General features: G+C 33.4%; 1 protein-coding gene and 1 non-coding gene across 6 annotated transcripts in view; one reads left to right on the top strand and one right to left on the bottom strand.

Moving 5' to 3' along the window:
* PTBP2 (polypyrimidine tract binding protein 2) overlaps positions 1 to 26,117 on the bottom strand; it is an 83,890-nt gene that overhangs the window by 34,174 nt on the left and 23,599 nt on the right. For all 5 annotated transcript variants that reach the window (XM_027114431.1, XM_027114427.1, XM_027114428.1 and 2 more), the window contains exons 4-7: positions 9,249 to 9,421; positions 8,152 to 8,295; positions 2,327 to 2,491; positions 2,125 to 2,235 (exon numbers count right to left, since the gene is read on the bottom strand). In XM_027114431.1, coding sequence (XP_026970232.1) covers positions 2,125 to 2,235; positions 2,327 to 2,491; positions 8,152 to 8,295; positions 9,249 to 9,421 — 593 coding nt within the window. The remainder of the gene's footprint in view (positions 1 to 2,124; positions 2,236 to 2,326; positions 2,492 to 8,151; positions 8,296 to 9,248; positions 9,422 to 26,117) is intronic.
* On the top strand, positions 3,540 to 3,641 carry LOC113624632 (U6 spliceosomal RNA). The gene has a single exon (XR_003434419.1). It is a non-coding gene; the product is annotated as a U6 spliceosomal RNA (small nuclear RNA).

Below are 26,117 nucleotides of genomic sequence, written 5' to 3'. Positions count from 1 at the left end.
TATTTAGAAGAGACAGATATGTGTGGGTATAAGTAGATTTTGTGAGAAATACTGATGGAGTTTCCATCTGATAGTTTCTATTTTTTCTGAGAAGCAGCAGGCAAGGTCGTAAGAAAGAGTGAAGACAGACTTGGTGGAAAGAGAAATTTCTATCCGATATAGTCACTGTGGAAAATGGGAGAACAGACCGAAGAAATGTGGTAAGATTTTGCAAGCAGAGTCTATTTGTAGTTGATGCTGAAGAATTTAAATTAGTACTGGCTAGATTATGCGATATTCTCTAGGTACAGTCCACAGTCCAGATAAAGGCATGAAGAAAAATGACTGGAGTCATCAAAAGTATATGTTTAGGGCTTCCCTGGTGGCGCAGTGGTTAAGAGTCCGCCTGCCGATGCAGGGGACATGGGTTCGTGCCCCGGTCTGGGAAGATCCCACATGCCACAGAGTGGCTGGGCCCATGAGCCATGGCCGCTGAGCCTGCGCTGCGCAATGGGAGAGGCCACAACAGTGAGAGGCCCGCGTACCACACACAAAAAAAAAAAAAAAAAAAAAAAAGAAAACCTATCAAATACTGAAAGATATATATAAACTACTTTAACCACTGAATTGTATAGCCCAAATGCAGTATAATTCTGAATCAAATTCCATTTCACTGGTCCTTTACCAAATACTCTTCCTCTGGATCGGAAGGGAATGACAAAGAAAATATTCCATATTAAGAAAAATGTGCACTATATTTAAATTTGTTTGAAATTGTGAAAAGTGCCATCGAGAACACGGCTTCTAGATTGTCTGCTATTGATCAAACCTCATACCACAATGATTTCAGTAACTCTTTAAATATAAAATATCTCCAAAGTTGGAGGGCTGGGGCATGTTAGGAAAGACAATTATTTTTTTAAAGAAGAACTCTAATTGCTGAAAAGGGAAACATAATAGGATTAGATCATGCAATTGGGAACCAATGAGTAGCAACACACTGGAGAAAAGTAGACTAAAAAAATGTCAACTTTACAGATAGTGTACATTATAAGTAATTTACCTCTTTAAATCTTAGCATCCCCTTGTAACACAGGAAAAATTCCTGTTCTGTTTATAAATGGAGTAGTCAGAAAAAAATGAGGTAACAGCACTTGGTAAACCATTTCAATTATGTTATTATTACTAGTAAAGCCTTTCTGCTACCTGAAGCTATTTTTGCTCCCCAAATGAGATTCTAAGGATGGAATGCAATGAAACAATAATTAAAAATGGCCTGGTTCCATACAAGCTATCTTGATCTGGAGGAAGTATTGAATAGACCATAATTAGTCTGAAAGTAAAAGTGTGAAAGGGAGAAAAAAGGTAAGACAAATATAAGTACAGACAGTTGATTTAATGGTTTAATAATAAATATTTAATGTTTTAATAATGGAATAAAAATGAGATACTACAGCACAAGAAGTTAGAGAGACAGACAAAGGTAGATTTAAATAAGATACACAAACAGAAGATTAGGCATTTAGAAACAAAGATGTGGTATGCAGTTTTCAGTGGTAGCTATGACGGGTAGATTTTACTGCTTTGAACAGTTTCTTACCCTCCATATATAACAACAACAACAACAAAAAAGTAAGTAATGTGAATAAAAGGGAGACTAAGAACTTATTCAAAAAACCTATCTTTTAAAAAAATACTTAAAAAGAATACTGGAAATAGCTGAGAGGCTATCATAGAATTGAGCCACATGTCTATTGATGTATTTCAGCCAAACTATCTTATAGATATATTACTTTGAAACTCCCACTGGAAAATGTAAAATCTTATACAGGTATGCATGCACAAAACAATCCTGCTATATCCTCAAGAGCACAAAACTTCTGGACCTAAATCAAACAAAAATGCAAAATATAAGCCTGTATTACATATAACTATAAATATGACTAATGTTAAAAATAAACATTTCTTTTTTATCATAAATACTAAGCTTTTCCAATATTACCTTAATGACAATAATGTGTGCCATCTAAAATGCTATATGGTATCGCTAAGTTATGTCAGTATTAATAACATTAGCTACACATATGTGTATATACATATCTACCACTGAAAAATTATCGCTATCTCAAAAAAAACTAGACTTACTAGTTTTGCTTGCTGAGCATTTACTGGATCGCCATACTGGAGAAGAGCTTGAAACTGGTTATTTTTTGTAAATGTGATTATCTTCAATACAGCACCAAACTTAGAAAATATCTGTTAAAACATTAAAATCAAAACAAATTTTATCTACTGTATTATTATTTCTCAATTTTATAGATAAACATGCAAATTAAACTAAACTTACTTGGTGAAGAACATCAAGTGTTACAGGGTAATACATATTGTCAATAATTATTCTAAGCACTGGACTCTGGGCTGGAGTCACTGCACTCTCACTAACTGTGGTGCCACTAAGAGGAGTATTTGCTGTCTGGACAGCTGTCACTGCTTGAAGAACTGCTTGAGCACGCTAAAAAATGAAAGATAAGCACTTTAGGAACATTCCTGGTATTTTCACCTATACTTTGCTAAACGTTACAATATTAAATTCTTTTCTAAAACACATAGATTAAATAAAATTTAACACTCAATAAATACTTTTGAGCACCTGCCATGAGCCAAGGATTATAATTCAAGTATTATACTAGTATTTATTTTACTTTAAAACAATTATCTAGGGTTTGGGACCAATGTGGAACAAGAAAGTCAGTGTAATTTACTCTCAAAACAACAAGATGTAGTCTGACAGATTCAGAAAATGTTTTAAACAGAAACTTTTAGAGAACAATGAAACTTTAACATTATTCATTCCATAAAAAAGGCACATAGTAAACCTTAAGGGGATTACTAGATTATCCAAAAGAACTCCCATAAACATTATTTCCAATAAATCCTAGAAGAATATTCAGATACAAATTAAGTCTTTTTTTCATACTAGCATAACTTCTGAAACCAAAATTTTTAGAACAGAAATTGATGTATACCATACTACAAAGCCATAAAATTTTCAGGAATACTTCAAAATAAAATATGAAGAATATTTTCCATACATGTTATGGTATCTAATACACTATAATTTTACGTAGGACTAGGAAGATATTTATAATTGAACCATGACAGATCAACTATTATAAGACACATCTTGATTTCTGAGATTTTAAAATGTGAAAAAATATATATATGGAACTGAAAAAATACAGTATTTTTGGGAAATCTGTCAACTAAATCATATGTTAAATGTTCCAAAAAGACTGCCTTTATTACTATTATGCCTTTCCTATTATTACTGACAGATTCACTGATAAGGAATAATTTCTTTCTACCTTATCTGGGGTCAGAAAACCTATATAAAGGCAAACAACTGTTAGATATAATAATGACAAATACCTCTACACTGCTTTATAGTTTGAAAAAGTTGTATTGGCAGATGAACAGGAATATAAACAGAGCATAGTGATGAATGAAAAGGAAGGCGGATACAAAAGAATGAGAACATTTATGATAATAAGGAATGATCAGTGTTCCCTTCAGCAGCACATATACTAAAACTGGAACAACACAGAGATTAGCATGGCCCTATGCAAATATGACCCCAAAATCATGAAGTGTCACATTTTTTCTGGACCTATTAACTAATGTGGTGGTGGTTATCATTTTGCGAAATATAAATATATCAAATCACCTTAAAACCCACACAATGTATATGTGAATTATATCTCAAAAAAGGTGGGAGGATGGTCATTTCACTGAAATATTATATAACCAGGAAATCATATAGCTTGGTACTCAAAGAGATCACACACTCATCTAGTCAAACTTCATCATCTAAATGCTAATAAAATATGACCTATAAATTTATGTTAAAGTGACTTGTTAATTCAAATCCAACATTTTGAAACATACAATAAATATTTAATACAATGGGCACATTTACACTACTATAAAGAATATAGTTATAAAAAAAGAGGGATAAAAAGATTTCTAGAGCAATGTTTGTTAAACATCTGAACATATTTAACCCAATATATATTTAAATAAAGTATTTTAAGTAGCTCATTGCAAGTAGCTCACTGTTCACTTTCTTCATTAGTGAACATGTCTTTATATACATTTATTATAATAAGCATGGAAATATCACAACTTAGAACAACTCTAACATCTGCTATTTTAAATAATGGAACGTCTTCTTAAAATAGTAATCACTTGATCATGGTGTACTATCCAAACAGTATAAAAAGTTAAGTTTCCTCTGCAACTCAGTCACCCTGTCTGCTTTCCCTACATACACAAGCATATATGTATATATGTACTCCATACAAACATGTTAAGTACTTATCTACTGCATACTTTTCTTTCCAATACTATTCACTGTTCTCCATCTTCCTTTTTTACCTTAACAATTATGTTCTCTATTATCATTAACAAGTAACTTCATACATTTTTTGGTCTCATTTATGTGTAGCTTTTTTGTTTAACATCTTTATTGGCATATAATTGCTTTACAATGGTGTGTTAGTTTCTACTTTATAACAAAGTGAATCAGCTATACATATATCACCATATCTCCTCCCTCTTGCATCTCCCTCCCCCATTTTTTTTTAAATAAATAAACACATTTATTTATTTATTTTTGGCTGCATCGCGTCTTCGTTGCTGTGCGCGGGCTTCCTCTAGTTGTGGCGAGTAGGGGCTACTCTCCATTGCGGTGCATGGGCTTCTCATTGCAGTGGCTTCTCTTGTTGCAGAGCACGGGCTCTAAGCGCGTGGGTTTCAGTAGTTGTGGCATGTGGGCTCAGTAATTGTGGTTTGCAGGCTCTAGAGAGCAGGCTCAGTAGTTGTGGTGCATGGGCTTAGTTGCTCTGCGGCATGTGGGATCTTCCTGGACAAGGGCTCGAACCCGTGTCTCCTGTATTGGCAGGTGGATTCTTAACCACTGTGCTACCAGAGAAGCCTCTTCATACATTTTAAAAAAAAAATTCATGGAGCAGAGTTGGCTTGCCAACCTAGATTTTAATTAAACTTCATATTGAAACAATCATATACACATAAAAGGACACAAATCATAAGTATATACAGCTCAATAAAATTTCACAAATAGAACATATCTGTAAAAGGACTATCTAGATAAAAAAATAGAACATTACCAACACTCCAGAAGCCACACACATGCTTTCTCCCAGTTATATAAATGGAACCATATAGTATGTGTTCTACTTTGATCTGGCTTCTTCCAATAAACATAATTTTTATGATGTTCATCCAAGTTCTAGAGACACCAGTAGCTTGTTCATTCTTTTTGCCAGTCAGTATTCCAACGAATAAATATACCATAACACATTCTACAGCTGCTGAACATGTGGATCATTTCCAGCTCTGGGCTATTACATACAGTGTGCCATGAACTTTCTTATACATATCTTTTCATGCACATATGTATGTATTTTCTCAGATACATGACTAGTAAAAATTACTAAGTCAAAGAATATGTATATGCTCAGCTTTAGTAGATATTTCAAGGTTTTAAAAATGATTCTACCAATTTACATTCTCATCACTTATTTACGAAGTTCAAGCTTCTCTACATTGTTCCAATACTTGGTATTACTGGTCTTAATTTTATCCAGTATGGTATACATGGCAGTATCTCACTGTGATTTTCATTTGTATTAAGGGTTCTAAATCCAAACCTTATCCACTCTGTGGATCAGAGGATGGCTTTCAAGGAAACTAACTAATGGGAAACCTGAAGATGTCTAACAAGTGGTCATGTGAAGTAAGGGATGGAAAGGTGGTACAAAGGCAGGCAGGCCACAATATTCCAAGTCAAAGTGACAGCACAGAAGCACAATGGCCTCCAAAGACAAAATAAGAGAAAGCATGCCAGGTTATAGGCGCTACAATTACTACTGGGATAGAAGCACAGGAAAATAGGGTGGGAGTAGCCATAAGACAGAAACAGTACTCATCTCAAAGGGCTTTTACCCTGAGCATGAAAAGGATTTGCTGCAGATGACTGTGTCTGAGCAAATGAAGTAGCAAGAAAGAAGAAAACTGGGCAGATATTGAAAAGAGTGAATTCACAGAACCTACTGATTTGATGAAAGGTTCTGGAAGAATTCATGATTGACACACACATTCATTTCTCTCTTCTATTATAAAACACTATTAAAATGACTATAAATAAGTACAAAATGGAATAAATGCAGATACTGAAGAGAAAAGGTTATCACTAGCTCAGAATAATTTTATCAAATTCCCAAAACTCAGAAAATGCATGGACAGAAGACACAGTGAACACGTAGCAAAACAGGGTTTGCACTGGTAGCAACCATAGGAATCAAATTAGAAATTGGTAGGTACACAGGAGGAAGGAGAATGAAAATAAAAGGGTTAACAGAAAGTATGGCTAACAAACATCCTCTTCCTCCTCACCATCAACCAACTTATTATTAAACAATAAAAACAAAAGCAACAACAACTAAACACTCCCTTAAAAGAACAGAAACTCTAAAAGGAGTTTTGAAGGCCAAGAATAAAGACCTCTGGCATTTGGGGGGGATTCCAGGTTAGTATCCAAGTCCTCATTACCTTACTCTAGAGGAAAGCATGCAAGTCCAATAAAACCTAATTGTCCATTCTGAAATATAAACAGACAATGAGGGTGGGTGGGAGGAAGAGAAGAATAGAGGGAACAAGATAAACCTAACAGCTAATTCTAAAGAAAGTAAAAGATACAGTCAAGTATTTTAAAATACCATTAATTAGTAACTGTAAAGAATGACCAACTACGAGGTAAAAAGGGTATCAAAGAAAAGAAGAACTTTTGAAAATCAAAAATATGGCTGTCAAAAAAATTTTTTTCAACATAAGAACACTGCACTGACTGCTCCCTATGTCTGGAACATACCCAAGACTTCAGTAAGTGCCTTATTCTCTAATCACTTTGAAGTTTGTTACTCAAATGTCACTTGTTGGTTGGGCTTCCACTGGTTATCCTATTTGAAATTACAAATCCCCCTCCCCTACATATATCTATCTATCTATAGATGCCTTATCTTTATTCTTTCCACATCATTTTCATTTGAATCTTTTTAAATGAGAATGCATTCACTAATTACTGAAAATACTAACATGTAAAATAAAATTGGGATATTAAATGCCATTTTAAATTCTAAATAAAAAGAACAGAGAATACATATTTTCTTTTGGTATATTTCCTCATGATAAATTCTGAGAAGTACAACTTCTGGTTCAAAAGAAATGAAAATTATCAAATTAAAAAAAACAACTGAAATTTTAGCCTTATCTTTTAGGCAAAAAGTTTTACAAGCTTATTTTTCATGAACTATCAAAATGACCTTAAATTATTTTTTACAAAGGTTAAAATCTATGAGAAATTATTTTCCATTTAATTTTTGATAAGAGCCACAGTTTAGATTTTACTAAAACAGATATAATTAGTTAAAAACTACATTTGAAGAGCTTTTAGACCAGTTTTTATTGCAATCCTATGTATTTAGATCTAAAACCATTCTTATACTTTTTCTAAAAAAATAATTTTAGATAATTAATATCTTCTACATCACATTTTTAAAAGATCAACACATATTCTCAACATATATTCTCAATTCTTACATTTTTCCCCCCAGGAAAACCATTAACACATCCTCAGTAGGAGTTTTTCCATAAGAAATTAAGACCTATAAAAAGTCAAATAACCAAAGGGACTGAACTTCGTACACTGAAGTCTAAGCAGCAGAGTTGCATAAACAGTTTATACTTAAGTCCTACCTCAGACAGTATCTATACAAAAACTTTAATTTGCACAAAGAAAAAGAACACTTTGACCAGAACCTTAAAAGCACTGAAAAAAATGCTATTTAACTAATTTATCCAGTATTAACTTAAAATACGAAAATAAGAGACCACACATACTTCCTGTAAATTAACATAATGGTTAATACTTAACATGCTACAAGAAAATGCCACAAAAAAAACAGAAAACAAAAAACAAGAAAATGCTCATAGAAAAATCTTCTGAATGGTTAAAAAAATTTTTTTCTGCTAATATGTTTATGAGATTCTTAATACGTTCTAGGCCATTTTATTTATGTACCTACACATACTCACTTGGTTCAATGTATTATCTGTTTTTAGTTCTTTGTGATTGGAATACTGAATATAAATCGGTTGGTTACGAAGGTGAGGTGTCACAGCAGAATAGTAATTAACCATAGTAATAGCTGCTTCCTCTGTTGCTAGTTCCAAAAATGCCTGAAAATTTAAATAGCAAAAATCTTAATATTATGAATCAAATTCAAATAAACTTCAATATCTGTGTAATCTATTTGGTTCATTAGAAAAATCAGTATCTAGAATATAACCTTTCAAGTTACATTTAGATGCTCTAGTAGGTAGAATTAGAAATCTCTTACTGAAGTTTAGAGATACAATTAAAGCTAAACTCAGAAGCTCTTAGAATACAAAGTACTTCCACCTCTGATTTTCCATACACTACAAATGTACCCATTTCAACAAAGGCTAGAGAAAATAAAATCTAAACATTTTCCAGCACCAGAATTTTACCACTCCTAACCTAGAAAACATAAGAGAACACCAAGTCATTTTTAAAGCATTTACAATTTAACAAAGAAAAAAATTAAATGTCATATTAGTGATATTAACTATATTTAAGAGAACATTAAATTTCTCTAAATTCTTCTAAATGGTATCATTAGAAACTTTAAAACAAAATTTGATTTTTAATATACCTGGACCCTACTGCTACAGGTATAACTATTCAATATAGAATATCTGGGACTAATGACTATCTTTTTCTAATGCTATCAGATAAATATTTCCCTGCGATAAGCTTAAAGGATAAGATGCTGCTAGTGTCCTTACTGATTTCCGATATTACAAAGAGCAAAGCCACAATAAAAGAAGTATTTCATCTGTATTTCCTACAATCTCATTGACCAGTAGTTCAATTAGAGTCCTAAAGGGAATTTAAAAGGCAAAATTTGAAAACTACGGTGACTTACTCATTTTAGCTCCCTACCATTAGTTTCCCAAACACAGCTACAAGGAGAAGTCAGAGTAAGACTTCTGTCATGTTCTTTAAGAAAAGTAACCTACTATATACTATCCTTTCATCAAGCAACAGCTAATTCACACCTGCTAGATAGCTGAGGCTTAACATTTTATAAGTCCTGAAAGAAATATACCTGATTTTTTCCTTTCAGCATAAGGATGTTGGTCACCTTACCAAAAGGTAAGCCTAAAGCAATAACTTCAGTTTCTGTCACTTCACCAGGTAATTTCCGAATATGAAGTACACGAGAAGGAGCACCATCCATTTTATCTTCTCCTTTAAATTTTTTACTATCATTACCATTGGCTGAAAGACATTAAAGAAACAGTCTTTAGTATATTGATTTTCCTTATTTGCATAAAAAAATCACAAAACAAACTTTAATAAAGAACTTAAAAACAGAGCTGAGCATACTTGGGATACTTCCTAAAAATTCAAAAACCAGGTTTGCAAAGTAACAGAGAAAATCATATCCACCAATTACTACTAAATGAAATCATCAATTAAGATTATTATTGGGTAAATATATTTCTGGACAGCATATGTAAAGAGTAGCAAGTGATAATCAAAAACATTAAAATGCAATTTCATAAAGAAATGGTCAATGGTTATAGAACACAATTATCTTACAATTCAATCGTCTTATTAGAGACTAATAAGGAGTCTAAGACTTAGTCTAAGACTAAGGAAAATACAAAAAAGTGAAAATTTTGACTTAGCAAAAATTAATTATAATTTTACCTGAGAAATTCTAAATTGTTCAATTTGAAAAATGTGCTAAAAAATGGAATCAAAGAAGGCAATGCTGTAAAAATTATTATGCAGTCGCTCCACACTATAGGTCACATTCCTCTACCTAAAATGTTTTGTCACTATCAAAATCTACTATAAATCACTCATGGACTTGATTATCTTATTCTGTTACTCTGAGCTTTAAAGTGATATATTTTAAACAACAAATTAGTTGCCTGCTTTTATTCCAAAGCTTTACCAAAACACACAAAATAAACAAAAAACCAAAATCCAAACTTACTAAAGAATCAATAAAATATGTGATGTTTTGGTGGTTCTTAATCTTCTAAGAACTCAAGGATATTTCTGAGAATCTAACTAACTTGAAGAATCCTTACACAGTGAGAAATATGCATGTATACTCCATTTTGATATGATTTTAGGTACTTTACAGTACACCCCCAGAAAACATTCAATACTATCTATAAAATTCTAAGACCATCAGGATCTTCTAAGTGCCTTCAAAATTTATTCAAACATTAATTCTTTAAACATTACTGAGTTATCAAGAATATGTCTGGCACTTCTTTAGGTTCTGGGGGTACAGCAGTGAACAGTAAGCAGTAAGATCCCTGATGCTGTCCTGTAGTCTAGTGGGAGAGATGGACTACCCAGTACATGAACCAGATTATTTCTTACAGTGATTTTCCCCACTTTCTCCACCTGCTGAACGCCTTTCCTTCACAACTGGCTCAAAAATCATCTCTATAGTCAAGACTTCTCTAGTACCTCTGGGGAGAACTATTTCTTCCCATAGCACTTTTTTGTAGCTCCTATGGCGTTTTATTCCTACATTTAAGTTTCACTGTATTAAAATTAGTTGTTTACAGAGCTGAGGAGGTAGTGTCTTATTTCTCTTTATGTCCACCACACCTAGCACAGTGCCTGGCTTGAGGCTTATTCAATGAATGCTTGTTGAATGAATGCATTTATGCATGCCAGAAACTCAGCTGTTAGCAAGACTATGATAATGAAACAAGTAATACTTTTTTCCACTTGGTTATTTCTTATTTCTTTCTGTTGTACTAAGTGCTATGAAGAAAGTAAAGCACAGTAATGTGATTAAAAGTGACTTAGCAGAGGACTGGAAGAGGGTGATGTGGTAGTGATTTTACTGGATGATCAGAGATAATATGTGAATTCACCTGATAAGTATAACTTAAAGTGTCAATTAAGTCATATTTTAACAGTTTCACTCAAGTTTATATACATGAACGAACAGCCAATGCATTTAAAAATTCCCTTAAGTTGACTCTGTACAGAAGAGTAGTAAGCTATGGCTTCTGAATATATTACCAGAAAAATCTTGCTGGTTAGCTCTTCATCATTCCAAAAATAAGAAGAACTACAAAAAGCTCTCCACACTTCCTTTCATAAGTAAGGAAAACATCTATGTGCACAGGCACCTGAACCTACCAGAAACAGGCTGAATTTCCTATTTTGTGGCATCTTATTTTAACAAAATCATCATTGGGTCTGTTAAATGATACTGCAGGGAATCAAAAAATACACATATACCTTAAAACATATAACTGACATACAAATGCATATTCTTCTAAGGTCTTTTCTTAGCAAAGCAATCTGATAGACTGTGTTCTTGTTCATTCATTTGTTTGAATAACAAGAACAAATAATTCAGTCCAACGTATAGTCCCACGAATTATAGGTTATGATATCAGGAAACTCAAACAGCAAACTTCTGTTTTTCCTTTAGGGAAAAAGGCAAGAAAAAAAAAAAAATCACAATAAAGATACTACCCATCACTACACATACAGGGCGAAAAAAATGCTTCCCTTTTCAAATGATTCTTAGAATATGATTCCCAAAAGGCAAAAACCTGCCTAAACCTATTATTAAAAGAATACAAGAGTTTATTGTTTTGAATTTGTGTTGGATGATTTCTTGTCAGTGGATGGTGAGTTAAACAACTGAGTAAAAAAGGTAGATGGGACAGTTTTCACAGTTAAAGAAGATGATAAATAACTTGTAGAAAAGAAGGTACTTTTCTTTTGCGTTGATATTTAACATTCACTGAAAGTAACCTACATGCCAGGCACTTTACAACTCTTAAGACTGCTATTATAACCCATCAATCCCATTTATAAATGAGAGGTACTTAAGCTGCCCAAGGTCAGAGTTACTAAGTGGTAAAGACAGAAAATGGCAGGAAAAGGATTAAAACTCAGGAGTATGACTCCATAGTCTGTAGTCTCAACCCACTACTACAGGAGGACCCTTATAAAGACAAACTTCAGGTAATATATAATGGCCTAGAGAAGATCTGTTCTTTTCTTCCAAATGCCATGTAACTAACAACATTTACACTCTGTCTTTACACTACTTGATACTCCTCTCAGTTAATAGCTTCAGAAAGGGTGGCTATTAAATATTCATATTTTAGTGCTAAATATTATGAAAGTCTCAATTTTAAATAATGATACTATGAGAATGTAAAATTGAGAAATGATGATTTCTTTAAATAAAACTAAGCTGACTTTCATATATAAAAGTACCCCAACCCTGGAAAAGAGAAAGGGCACTGAATGTGTGGCCTTGGGGCTTCCCTGGTGGCGCAGTGGTTTAGAATCCGCCTGCCAATACAGGGGACATGGGTTCGAGCCCTGGTCCGGGAGATCCCACATGCCGCGGAGCAGCTAAGCCTTACACCACAGCTACTGAACCTGCACGCTAGAGCTCGCGAGCCACAACTACTGAGCCTGCATGCCACAGCTACTGAAGCCTGCGTACCTAGAGCCCATGCTCTGCAATAAGAGAAGCCGTCCAATGAGAAGCCTGTGTACTGCAACGAAGAGTAGCCCCCTGCTCGCCGCAATTAGAGAAAGCCCGCGTGCAGCAATGAAGACCCAACGCAGCCAAAAATAAATAAATAAAACAAAGTGTGGCCTCAACTTATGAAACATGTAGGCCATTTATGACCCTATTAGAGAAGTAAGGAAGATGGGGTCTCTCTGGGTTACAGATCTATGATTCTTCAGAAGACAAAGTACTATAATTTGGACTTCTTTCCACAATCCTTTCCCTTACACTTCCCAGGTAATTCCAGACAGAAACTTTGGTTTAGGTATGTAAAACTAAAGAATTTTAAAAACTGTTTTTCAACAACAGATGTAGTAATGCTTTTACTCATGCATGTAAGCTGCATATAAATTGTAGAAATCTTTATACTGTCTTCCATATATGCCTTCTTAAAAAAGCCTTTGGCTTAATGGAGCTCTTCTACTCACAAATTCAAAACAAGACACAGAAACTGTTTCTAAGTGAACATTCCAATACAAACTTAAAAGTTTTCTACCTCAGTTCTAAAGTGAACATCTTCACTTTTGAACAGTCCCAGTCCATCTCTTTTCTCTTTGACTGACTTTTGTCTTCTACTGGCTTTTTAACTGTAGTTTTCACACAAAAGGGTCTCACCAAGATCCTGGGTAATTTGTTAAATCCACCTGTGGCGGAAGAGCTGTGAGCCCTCTCAACCTTACCAAATCTCTCTGTTCTCACAGCATCCTTAATAACTTACTTCTAGTTTCCTTACTTCCCTGACTCATTTGATACCTGCTTTGACCCCTCTGCTAACTCATTTACTTCCCAAAATGGTTGGACTGTCCCAACGTGTTCTGGTCTCAAGTCGTTCCCATTTTTACTTGCTCATATAGACACTCCAGTAAGGGGTTTCAAAAATCAACTTCTATTTTATGTCTATTATTTTAGTCCCACTCATTCACCAATATTTCTAGTTCTATACTTTCAACTGTATATACCAACTTGAAGTGCAACATCTCAAAACTTTTTACTTCATCTGTCCAGTGAAAACTATTTTAACAAAATATAAGTACATTCTCATTCTCCAATTCTTCCAGACGCAAGCATTTATAAAAAGCACTCATAACTTCCTTTATCAAAATATAACTGAGAGGCAAAGCAGTTTTACTCTCAAGCAGTTGTAGTTAGACTTCTGGGCAAAGCACAGTGTTATACAAGCTGCTGGCTTTAGAAAAACAAAAAAATAAAATAAAGTTAATCTGAGCTAAGAAAAATGAATGCTCATACTCTTTGCATTCTATATGGGAAAACAGAAATTTCAAAGAACAGTTAAACCAGAAACGTAGGTATATACAGGTAGAGAATACTTGTGTTATTCTACTAGCTTTAGTTAACTCCAACAGTCACCGCACACACACAAAAAATCTTACTAGGTTTACTGTAAAAGCTGCCTATAACTCTGCATTTCTGAGTAGCTGCATAGCCTAGTTGTCAAAAGTAACTTATGCATGAGCTGGAAAAATATAGAAGGTTACACTAAATTAGAGGAAGGCTCACATTACCTCTACACCTCTATGCAAGAGGACATGCTGTTAGGACCCTCATAAACATTCAAACTGAAACAACGTGCTGGAATAGTCTCAAAGTATTACAAAAAAATGAAATAACTTATCAAAAATGTCTGTATGTAAAAATTAATTGGAAATCTCAGAGAATTCTGAATAACATGTAACAGAATCTATAAAATGATTTCAGTTCTTTTACATAGAGAAAAAGTCATACTTTCAGCAATAATACTGATATTAAAGAAAAGCAGTAGCACTGGCAGAAACATGTATACCTAACTTAAAGAGGTATTCCATTTCCACACCTATAAAAAAATGGACTCAAGAGAGACCATATCTTACAATTGTCAAGCCTCCTCCCCACTTCCAAAGAGTTAAAAACTCCTTCCAATAAAATCCAATTCCAATACTAGTTAGAGCTGTGTCTTTGAAATGTTACGCTTCTAAAGAAGGAATTAGTTTATTACAAAATAGTTTTGAATAAGATTATTTCCCCAAGACTAAGTTTCTAATAACATTAACTTTTCTCACTTCTAAAATTCTTTTTTTCTTTGACACAAATATACGTGTAGAGAAAGAAAGTCTGGACAGGGAAAGGCTGTTGAGATAGATGCTGTTGGAAAAAGAATTCTAGTGAAGTCAGAAGAAACATTTTGGGAAAAGCTGGAATGTAAGAATGAAATTCTGTTTTGTCTCTGATAATGATAAAAATGTCCTTGTAATACTGTCTGTAAAAGTCCCTTTTTGAGCCATCTGGATGACAACTGCATATTTGTCCAGGTAAGTATAGTCACTGGTTTTTAAAGGTCTTATTATTCAAATTGGGGTCTGTTTGAACATACACAGACTCTCATCTTTCTATGTTAGGAAAAACACAGAACAATTTTAAAACTCAATGTTTCCTTTGTTCAAAAAGGTAAAATAAATTGAATCTATATAAACTTCTTAGGTTGAAACAGGCTTTAAGAAATTTTACTCCATCACTACAAAAACACTTGATTCATTCTTTAGTCACAAAGTACATTATCATTCCTAAACATACTTTAAAAAAAAAGGAAAACAGTAACAGATTGTTCTTTCTTTTCAACAAAAACAAATCACTTTCTCTACTTTGCTCCCTTTGTTAATAGAACTACTATCCATCAACCCAGTGATTCTAGGCCGAAACTCTTAATACTTCTACCAAAGTCTACTTCTAAATAACTCAGAAATTGTCTAATTTCTTCATATATCATTCTCTCCATATTCTACTCCTGAGACTCTAAAATTCAGGACCTCGGTGTCTCTAAAGCAAATTATTGTAAAGTTTTAAACTGTCCTATGTACAGTAGTAACCCCCCTCTGCCCCCTAAAATATGCAAATGGAACAAAAATCCTTTCTAAGTGTAAATATCGTGAAGTCCAATCTCCTTATTACAACAAGTCAAATCCTATATCCAGACCCCTGCCCACCAGGACATTTTTACTCATTCCCCTTCTCACATTTTACATTGCAGAAAGACAGAACTCTACAAGTAGCTGATGGGTTTCCACAGGTAGCCTACTATTTCAAATAAATTGTTATTTATTTTACAGCTTTGTTCATTGACAAAGAACATGTCCATCACCCCAGAAAATGTCCTAATACTTATTAATCCCCAACACCCACAAGCAACAATTATTTTGGTTTCTATACTGAAAATTAATTATCTGCTCTTTACAGAAAGGGAATCACATAGTATATACTCTTTTGCGTCTGGCTTCTCTTGCTTCATATAACGTTTCTTAATATTCACTTGTGTTGCTACATGTATTAATAGTAATTCTTTTGCTCTTAATAAGTAGTAATCCACTGTATGACTAACTTCTTGATCCATTTTCCTGTTGATAGACATTTAGATTGTTTCAAGTTTGGGACCATTATGAATAGTTTTTTATACACACATTTGTACAACTAGAAATGGAAGTACTGGGTCATAGGACATGTTTATGTTTAACTTTATAAGAAACTGCCTGTGCTATGCGGCTGCATCAGAAACATCAGCCGCATAGCACAGGGAGATCAGCTCGGTGCTTTGTGACCGCCTGGAGGGGTGGTATAGGGAGGGTGGGAGGGAGGGAGACGCAAGCGGGAAGAGATATGGGAACATATGTATATATATATAACTGATTCATTTTGTTGTGAAGCTGAAAAAAAAGAAACTGTCAAACTGTGTTCCAACTATTTTACACTCACCAACAATGGCATATAGTTTCAGCTGCTCCACATCCTCATCAACATTTGGCATTACCGATTTGTTCAACTTTAGCCTAGATTCTAGTTGGTCTGAAGTGGTATCTCATATTAGTTATAAATTGTGATTTCCTTATGACTAATAAATCTTTTCATGTGCTTATTAGCCATTCGTGTACCTTCTTCTGTCCATTTAAAAAATTAGTCTCTTTGTATTTGACATGCAAGAATTCTTTACATACTCTGGATATAAGTATTTATGTACGTCAGACATGTATTGATATCTGAATGAATATTAATATTTTCTCTCAGCCTGTGCCGTGCCTTTTCATTCTCTTAATAATGTCGTTTGATGAGAAGGTTTTCATTTAGATGGACTCTAGTTTGTAAAGTATTCCTTTATGGTTAGTGTATTTTTGTACCTTTTCTAAGAAATCTTCATTTACCCCAAGGCTGAGGATACATTCTAGGATTTTTTTTCTTAAAAGCTTTGCATATTTAGATTTTAGGTTTAGGTATGTAATTCATCTTTTTCCATACGGCATGAAGTAAGGTTTGAGTTTCTAATTTTTTTTTTGTTTTCATTTGTGTATCCAACTGTTCTAGCACCACTTGTTAAAAATACTTCCCTTTCACCATTAAATGACCAAGGGACCTTTGTAAATAATCAACTGACCCTAAATGTAGGAGTTTATTTATAAATACTGTTCTGTGACACTAATCATGCTATACTAAACTGCTGTCATTACTTTACTCTTGAAATGAAATAGTATTCCAACTCTTTTTTTTCTTTTTCAAATGGCTTTAGTTATTCTAGGTCTTTTTATTTCCATATAAAGTGTAGACCAATTCATCACTTTCAATGTAAATGCCTGTTTAGCTTGACTGATTTATAAATTCCATCCCAATTAGGGGAAAAATGACATCTTTAACACATTGAGCCTTCTACTCATGAACATGGTGTATCTATTTATTTAGGTCTTTAATTTCTCTTTGCCATGCCTTGCAGTTATTGATGTAGTTATCATGCACATTTTTTGTTAAATTTATTCTTTGATATTTTGTCTTTCTGATGTTTCTATAAACGGATTTTTTAAAATTTCATTTTCCAAAACTTTGCTAATAATATCAGAAAAAAATTATCTTTGTATGGTGAACTGTATCCTGTAAACCATTCTAAAATCATTTAGATTCCTTTGGGTTTTCTATTTTAAAAATCATGTTGACTGTGAATAATACAGTTTTACTTCTTCCCTTCTGATCTTTATGCTTTTTATTTATTTTACTCGCCTTAATGTAAGCAAAAGCTAGAAAAATTGTGGAAACAGACATCCTTACTTCATTCCTCATTTTAAGAAGAAAACATTCACCCCTGCAGGTTTTGTTGTTGTTACTGTTGTTTTAAAGAAATTGATTACTTAAATTTTGTGGAAACACAAAAGCTCTAGATTAATCAATCAGAAAAAAAGAGCAAAGTTCCTCAACCTCATTAGTCATAAAAACTAAAATTAAAACCTTGAGAAACTACTTACACACCCATTAGAAGAGATAAAAAGATAATACCAAGGTGAGGATGCTGAACAACTGGAACTTTCATATACTGCTGGTGGGAATGTAAAATGGTATAAGCACTTTTGAAAACTGTTTGGCATTAAATGTACATAAGAATTAAACATACACCTACCACACAAAACAGGCATTCCACTCCTTAGCATTTACTCAAGAGGAATAACAGTGGATGTTCACGTAAAGACTTGAACATGATTGCTCCTAACAGTTTTACTCATAATAGTCCCCAAAGGGAAATGACTTAAGTGTCCATCAATGGCTGAATGAATAAACAAAATGCAAACACTACTCAGCAGTAAAGAGGAAAGTGAAAGCAGTACAACACAGAAGAGTACATAGTACATGATTCTGTTTATACAAAATTCTAGAGAATTCAAACTAATTAATAGTGACAAAAAGCAGATCAGTGATTGAGAAGGGGATAAAACAGGAAGGGATGGCTACAAAGGGCTATGAGGAATCTAGTATGTGTGATGGATATATATTTTGACTGTCAGTGATTTCATGGGTGTACACATCTTTCAATACTTATCTGACTGTACAATTTAAATGGATGCAATTTATTGTATGGAAATTATACCTCAATAAAACTGAATTTAAAGTGGAAAAAAAAACATTCAATATTTCACCATTATGAATGAAATTTATTGTAGGCTCTTAGTAGATGCCCCTTGTCTACCCTGTAGAAGTTCCCCTTTCTTATTAGTTTTCTGAGAACTTTTTATCATGAATGGATGCTGTATTTTTGTCAAATGCCTTTTCTGCTTCTATTAACATGATGATTCTTTTTCCTCCGTTATTCTATTGTGATAAATTACACTGAATTCCTTTTCGACTGTTAAACCTTACAATCAAGAGGTAAGCCTGAATTAGTCATCATGAATTACCTTTTACATACTGCTGAAAGTGACTTGCTAATATCTTGTTAAGAATGTCTGCATTTATGTTAATGAAAAATGTTAGTGTGAAATCCTGATTTCTTATATTATCTTTGTTAGATTTTGGTTTTGGTAGCTTCATAAAGTGAATTAGGGAGTATTCCCCTTCTCTTTTTCTAAAAAAGGTTAAAAGAAAAAATGGCTATTATTTCTTACTTTGAAGTTTCATAAAATTCAACAGTGAAACCGCCCATGCCTGAGTAAAACCACCTACAAGTGAAAACCACCTATGAGTGAAATCACCTATGCCTGAGTAATCTCCATGAGAAGATGTTTTTTATTATTAAAAATTCAATTTTGATAATAGAGATAAAGGTAATCTATATCTATAATATTATAATATAGAGGTAATCTATTATATCAATTTTGGTTCACTAGATTTATAAAAGAGTTTGTCTATTTCACCTAAGTTGCTGAATTTATCAGCATTACCGATGCTTGTGATACTGTCTTTCTGTCCTATTACACTGTGTAGGATCTGTAGTGATATCTCCACTTTCATTCCTGATTCTGGTAATTTATGTTTTCTTTTTCTTTCTTGACAGAAATTTTAAACCTTTCTTTTTTTCTGCTACAGATATTTTCCAATGTAGGTAGATAAGTACTAATATAGAACTATTTTCCCCCCATGTACTTCTTGTGGGGAAAATATTTCTATATTTTCTTCTATATTCCAAGAAAATATAGATGTATTTTCATTTGGTGTATGATTAAAATATGATGTATTTTCTTTAAGTCAAAAATATGCCCTTTATATCTTCTGTGATTCATGTGCTTTTCAGAATTGTGTAAATTTCTAAATATTTGGTAATTTCCTAGATTTCTGTAAATCCCACTACAATCAGGTACTATATGAGCTTCAATCATTTGAAATTTATTGTAAGCTATGTTAACATCATGTTGAATATCCTATGTACATTTAAAAGGCTATTGTGCAGTTACTGGATGTCTTGTAAATGTGACTTAAGCCAAGCTGACAGCATTGTTCAAATCCTCTATGTACTGTTTTTTTAAGATCAATTCGTCCTATCGATTACTATGAGGAATGTTAAAACAGCCACAGCCAATTGTAAATTTAAAATTGTAGATTTCTCTGCTTCTCTTTTAATTTTGTCATTTTTTAATATGTACTTTGAAACTGTTACTACTAATATACAAATAAAGGAATGTTATATTTTCCAATATATTGACTTTTTCGACCCTAAGAAATATGCCTTTTTATACCCGGTAATACTCCTTGTCTTGAATTCTACTTCATCTGATGTTAATACAATCACATCAACTTTCTTGTGCTTACTGTTTGCGTGAAATATTATTTTCCATCCCTTTTACTTTCAACTTGTGTCTCTGTACTTCAACCTGACGACAGCAGTAGACACCGTAATTAGGTCTTACTTTTTAATCCAGTATGATATTCTTTGCCTTTTAATTGGACTTCTTAGACTACAAATGTCCAAAAGAAACATACCAAAAGCCACATAAATTTTAAGTATTCTAGTAACCACATCAAAAAGTAAAAGGGAGTGAACTTCATTTTTTTTGAACAGGTTCTTACTAGTTATCCATTTTATACATATTAGTGTATACATGTCAATCCCAATCTCCCAATTCATCCTACCAGCACCACTCCACCACTTTCTCCCTTGTTGTCCATACGTTTGTTCTCTACATCTGTGTCTCTATTTCTGCCCTGCAAATGCGTTTATACGATATCTGTTTTTCACTTTCTGATTTACTTCACTCTGTATGACAGTCTCTAGATCCATCCACATCTCTACAAACGACTCAATTTTGTTCCTTTTTATGGCTGAGTAATATTTCATTCTATATATGTACCACATCTTCTTTACCCATTTGTCTGTCGATGGGCATTTAGGTTGCTTCCATGACCTGGCTATTGTAAAATAGTGCTGCAGTCAACACTGAAGTACATGTGTCTTTCTGAATTATGGTTTCTCTGGATATACGCCCAGTAGTGGGACTGCTGGGTCATATGGTAATTCTGCTTTTAGTTTTTTAAGGAACCTCCATACTGTTCTCCATAGTGGCTGTATCAATCTACATTCCCACCAACAGTGCAAAGGGGTTCCCTTTTCTCCACACCCTCTCCAGCATTTGTTGTTTGTAGATTTTCTGATGATGCCCCTTCTAACTAGTATGAGGTGATACCTCACTGTAGCTTTGATTTGCATTTCTCTAATAATTAGTGATGTTGAGTAGGTTTTCATGTGCTTCTTGGCCATCTGTATGTCTTTGGAGAAATGTCTATTTAGGTCTTCTGCCCATTTTTTGATTGGGTTGTTTATTTTTCTAATATTGAGCTGCTTAAGCTGTTTACATATTTTGGAGATTAATCCTTTGTCCACTGATTCATTTGCAAATATTTTCTTCCATTCTGAGGGTTGTCTTTTCATCTTGTTTGTAGTTTCCTTTGCTTTGCAAAAGCTTTTAAGTTTCATTAGGTCCCATTTGTTTATTCTGATTTTTATTTCCATTTCTCTAGGAGGTGGATCAAAGAAGATCTTGCTTTGATTTATGTCAAAGAGTGTTGTTCCTACGTTTTCCTCTACGAGTTTTATAGTGCCTGGCCTTACATTTAGGTCTCTAATCCATTTTGAATTTATTGTTGTGTATGGTGTTAGGGAGTGTTCTAATTTCATTCATTTACATGTAGCTGTCCAGTTTTCCCAGCACCACTTATCGAAGAGACTATCTTTTCTCCACTGTATATTCTTGCCTCCTTTGTCACAGATTAGTTGACCAGAGGTGCGTGGGTTTATCTCTGGGCTTTCTATCCTGTTCCATTGATTTATACTTCTGTTTTTGTGCCAGTACCATATTGCCTTGATTACTGTAGCTTTGTAGTCTAGTCTGAAGTCAGCGAGTCTGATTCCTCCAGCTCCCTTTTTTCCCTCAAGACTCCTTTGGCTATTCAGGGTCTTCTGTGTCGCCATAGAAATTTTAAGATTTTTTGTTCTAGTTCTATAAAAAATGCCATTGGTAATTTGATAGGGATTGTACTGAATCTGTAGATTGCTTTGGGTAGTATAGTCATTTTCACAATATTGATTTTTCCAATCCAAGAACATGGTATATATCTCCATCTGTTTGTGTCATCTTTGATTTCTTTCATCAGCATCTTATAGTTTTCTGAGTACAGGTCTTTTACCTCCTTAGATAGGTTTATTCCTAGGTATTTTATTCTTTTTATTACAATGGTGAACGGGATTGTTTCCTTCATTTCTCTTTCTGATCTTTCTTTGTTAGTGCATAGGAATACAAGATTTCTGTGCTTTAATTTTGTATCCTGCAACTTTACCAAATTCATTGATTAGCTCTACTAGTTTTCTGGTGGCATCTTTAGGATTATCCATGTATAGTATCAAGTCATCTGCAAACAGTGACAGTTTAACTTCTTCTTTTCTAATTTGGATTCCTTTTATTTTTTTTTCTTCTTTGATTGTTGTGGCTAGGACTTCCAAAACTATGTTGAATAATAGTGGCGAGAGTAGACATCCTTGTCTTGTTCCTGATCTTAGAGAAAACGCTTTCAGTTTTTCACCATTGAGAATGATGTTTGCTGTGGGTTTGTTGTATATGGCCTTTATTATATTAGATTCCTTCTATGCCCACTTTCTGGAGAGTTTTTACCATAAATGGTGTTGAATTTTGTCAAAAGCTTTTTCTGCATCTATTGAGATGATCGTATGGTTTTCATTCTTCAATTTGCTAATATGGTGTATCACATTGACTGATTTGCATATATTGAAGAATCCCTGCATCCCTGGCATAAATCCCACTTGATCACGGTGTATGATCCTTTTAATGTGTTGTTGGATTCTATTTGCTAGTATTTTGTTGAGGATTTTTGCATCTGTGTTCATCAGTTACATTGGTCTGTAATCTTTTTTTGTAGTATCTTTGTCTGGTTTTGGTATCAGGGTGATGGTGGCTTCACAGAATGAGTTTGGGAATGTTCCTTCCTCTGCAATTTTTTGGAAGAGTTTGAGAAGGATGGGTGTTAGCTCTTCTGTAAATGTTTGATAGAATTCACCTGTGAAGCCATCTGGTCCTGGACTTTTGTGTGTTGGAAGATTTTTAATCACAGTTTCAATTTCAGTGCTTATGACTAGTCTGTTTATATTTTCTATTTCTTCCTGGTTCAGTCTCAGAAGGTTGTGCTTTTCTAAGAATTTGTCCATTTCTTCCAGGTTGTCCATATTACTGGCATATAGTTGCAAATAAATTAATTTTAATAATATATTTTAACCCAATATATCTGAAATATTACGATATCAACATATAAATCAGTATTTTAAAAAATGAGATTTTGTGTTATTTTTTTGGTACTACGTCTTTAAACAACACACAAACCCATTTACATCTCAGTTAGGAGTAGTCACATTCCACATGCTCCACAGTCTCACAAAACTAGTGGTTACTGCACTAAACTATGTTAGTTTAACCAATTTACATTTACGTTTATGACTGGGCTTAACACCTAGCTCTTTATTTTCTAACTGTCCAGTGTTTTGTTGTTCTTCTCTTGCTATATTTGATAGTATTCCATTTTAATTCCTCTATGGGCTTTTCTTTTTAAATAGTCTTTTTGAGGTACAATTCACATAGAATAAGATGTCTATGAAGTTACAATCTGACAAGTTTTGACATATATTTACATCTGTGAAACCTTCAGCATAAGGGAATATATATATCCATCACCCCCAAATTTCCTTATGCCCTTTACAACCCTCTCCCTTGCTCTACCCACCTCTAAATTCCAAGCAACCACCAATTTGCTTTAATATGCAATCTCCTAGAGTTTTATATAAATAGACTCATACAGGACATACTCTTTTTTTTCCCGTCTTTCACAGAGCATAATTATTTAAGAGATTTATCCCTGCTGCTGCATGTAACATAGGTCACTCTATATGGCCAAACAGTATTTTACTGTATGCAATGGAATTCAATACCAAAAGAGCTATCTTTTTATATATTCATCTGCTGATGGACACTTGGGTTGTTCTGGATTTTAGATATTACGAATAAAGCTACTATGAACATTCCTATGAGTGTTTTAATGAGTATATGCCTTCATATTCCTTGGGTAAGCACCTAGGAAACAAACAGCTGGATCATACAGTAAATGTTTAGCTTTTTAAGAAACTGCCAAATTGTTTTCCAAAGTAGTTCTACAATTTTACTTTCCCATCAACAGTATATGAGTGTTACAGTTCCCCCACATCCTTTCCAACACTTAGTATGATCAGTCTTTCAAATTTTAGCTGTTGCAGAGATGTGTAATGTTATCTCACTTTGCATTTCTCTAACGACAAATGATGTTGAACATCTTTTTCATGTGCTTACTTGTCATCTGTATATCTTTTTTGCTGACCAATTCAATTACTTTTGCCAATTTATCAAATTGGGTTGTTTGCTGCCTTATTGTTGAGTTTTAGAGTTTATATATGTAGTCTGAATTTATGTATATTCTGGATAAAAATCCTTTATCAGCTATATATATACATATGTATATGTATCAGACATCTTTGTAAAGATCTGCCACTCCATGACTTATCTTTTCATTCTCTTAACAATGTCTTTTGAATAATGTAAGTTTTTAAAACTAATGAAGTCCCCATTTGTTCTTTCATAGATTGTGCTTTTGGGGTCACGTTAAAGAAATCTCTGCATAACCCAAGGTCACAAAGATTTTCTACTATGCTTTCTTCTAGAAGTTTTATAATTTTTAGGTTCTACATTTACATCAAAGTCCATTTGGAGCTCATTTTTGTATGAAGTATAGATCCAAGTATCGATAGCTTGTTGCTGCTGTTGTTGGCAGCATATGGATAGCCTATTGTTACAGAATCCTTTGCTGAAAAATCTATTTTTTTCCTCCACTGAATTGCCTTTGTGCCTCTGTCAAAAACCAGTTGTCCATAACTGTGTGGCTTTATTTCTGGACTCTCTATTCTGTTCCATTAATCTATTTATCTTTCTTTATGCTAATACGACTTTGTTTTGATTACCCTATGGTTTACAATAACTTTTAAAAGCAGGAGTCAGCCCTCCAACTTTCTATTTGCTTTTGAATGTAAGTCTTTGTACCTTTTTAAAGACATTGTTTCAATATGCAACTTTAATTTACCAGAATATTCTTATGTAAGAGTTAATACTCTATCATTTCATGTAATATAAAAACCTTAGACTGTAAAATTCCATTTATCTTCACTTTGTGCTAATCACTGTCATATAAACATCTGTGTACAGAATGAACCACATAATTCAAAGGTTTTCTGTATACCTACACAGTCTTTCAAAGAAGTTTAAAGGAGTAAAAGAGATAGCTTTTTAAAATTTTCACACATTTATTTACCATTCCTGGTACTCCTTGTTATTTCCTGTAGATCCAAGGTTTTGTCTAGTGCTATTCCATTCAGCCTAAAGAACTTTTTTTTCTTTTAATGCAAGGTGTTAGTCTCCTGTGAGATATCTTTTTCTTGCTTGCTTATAAGATTTTCTCTTTATTATTAGATTTCAATATTTTGATTATTGTGTGCCTTGGTATGTTTTTTTTACTTATCCTGACAGTTTTCTTCAAATTTTAGAAGTTTTCAACTATTACTGCTTCAATTACATATATTTGGCACCATTCTCTTTACTCCCTCTCTGAAACTGCAATTACATGTATGTTAGACTACTTGATCTCCCCAAAGATATACTTTTACTCTCTCTGGAAAACTGAGTAATTTCTATCAATCTGTATTCAAGTTCATTAACCTTTCTTCAGTTGTCTTCAAACTACTGTTACTCCCAACCAGTGAATTTTTCATTCCAAATTCTGTATTTTTCAATTAGAGCATTTCTATATGCTTTCTTTATAGTTCTTTTCTCAACACATTCTTCCATGTTCATTATCTCAATATTTTCTTTTATAGCTTTAAAAATATTTATAGTCCTTGTCTGCTAATTCCAATATCAAGGTCATTTTGAGGTCTATTCTTATTGAATGCTTCTTCACAGGATTTGTAAAATTTGATGGTATGCAGGATATTGTGGATGATAGTTGTGGGAAGACTGAATCATGTTGTCTTCCTTAGGGCACATTGTTTTATTTAGGCAGGCAATTCAATTACTGGTG

This window comes from Aethalodelphis obliquidens, unplaced genomic scaffold, assembly GCF_003676395.1.
Source record: "Aethalodelphis obliquidens isolate GAN/ISIS:26980383/991018 unplaced genomic scaffold, ASM367639v1 scaffold13, whole genome shotgun sequence".
Lineage (NCBI taxonomy): Eukaryota > Metazoa > Chordata > Mammalia > Artiodactyla > Delphinidae > Aethalodelphis > Aethalodelphis obliquidens.
The sequence above is the reverse complement of the archived record's forward strand: the minus strand, read 5'-3'. Positions and strand labels throughout refer to the sequence as shown.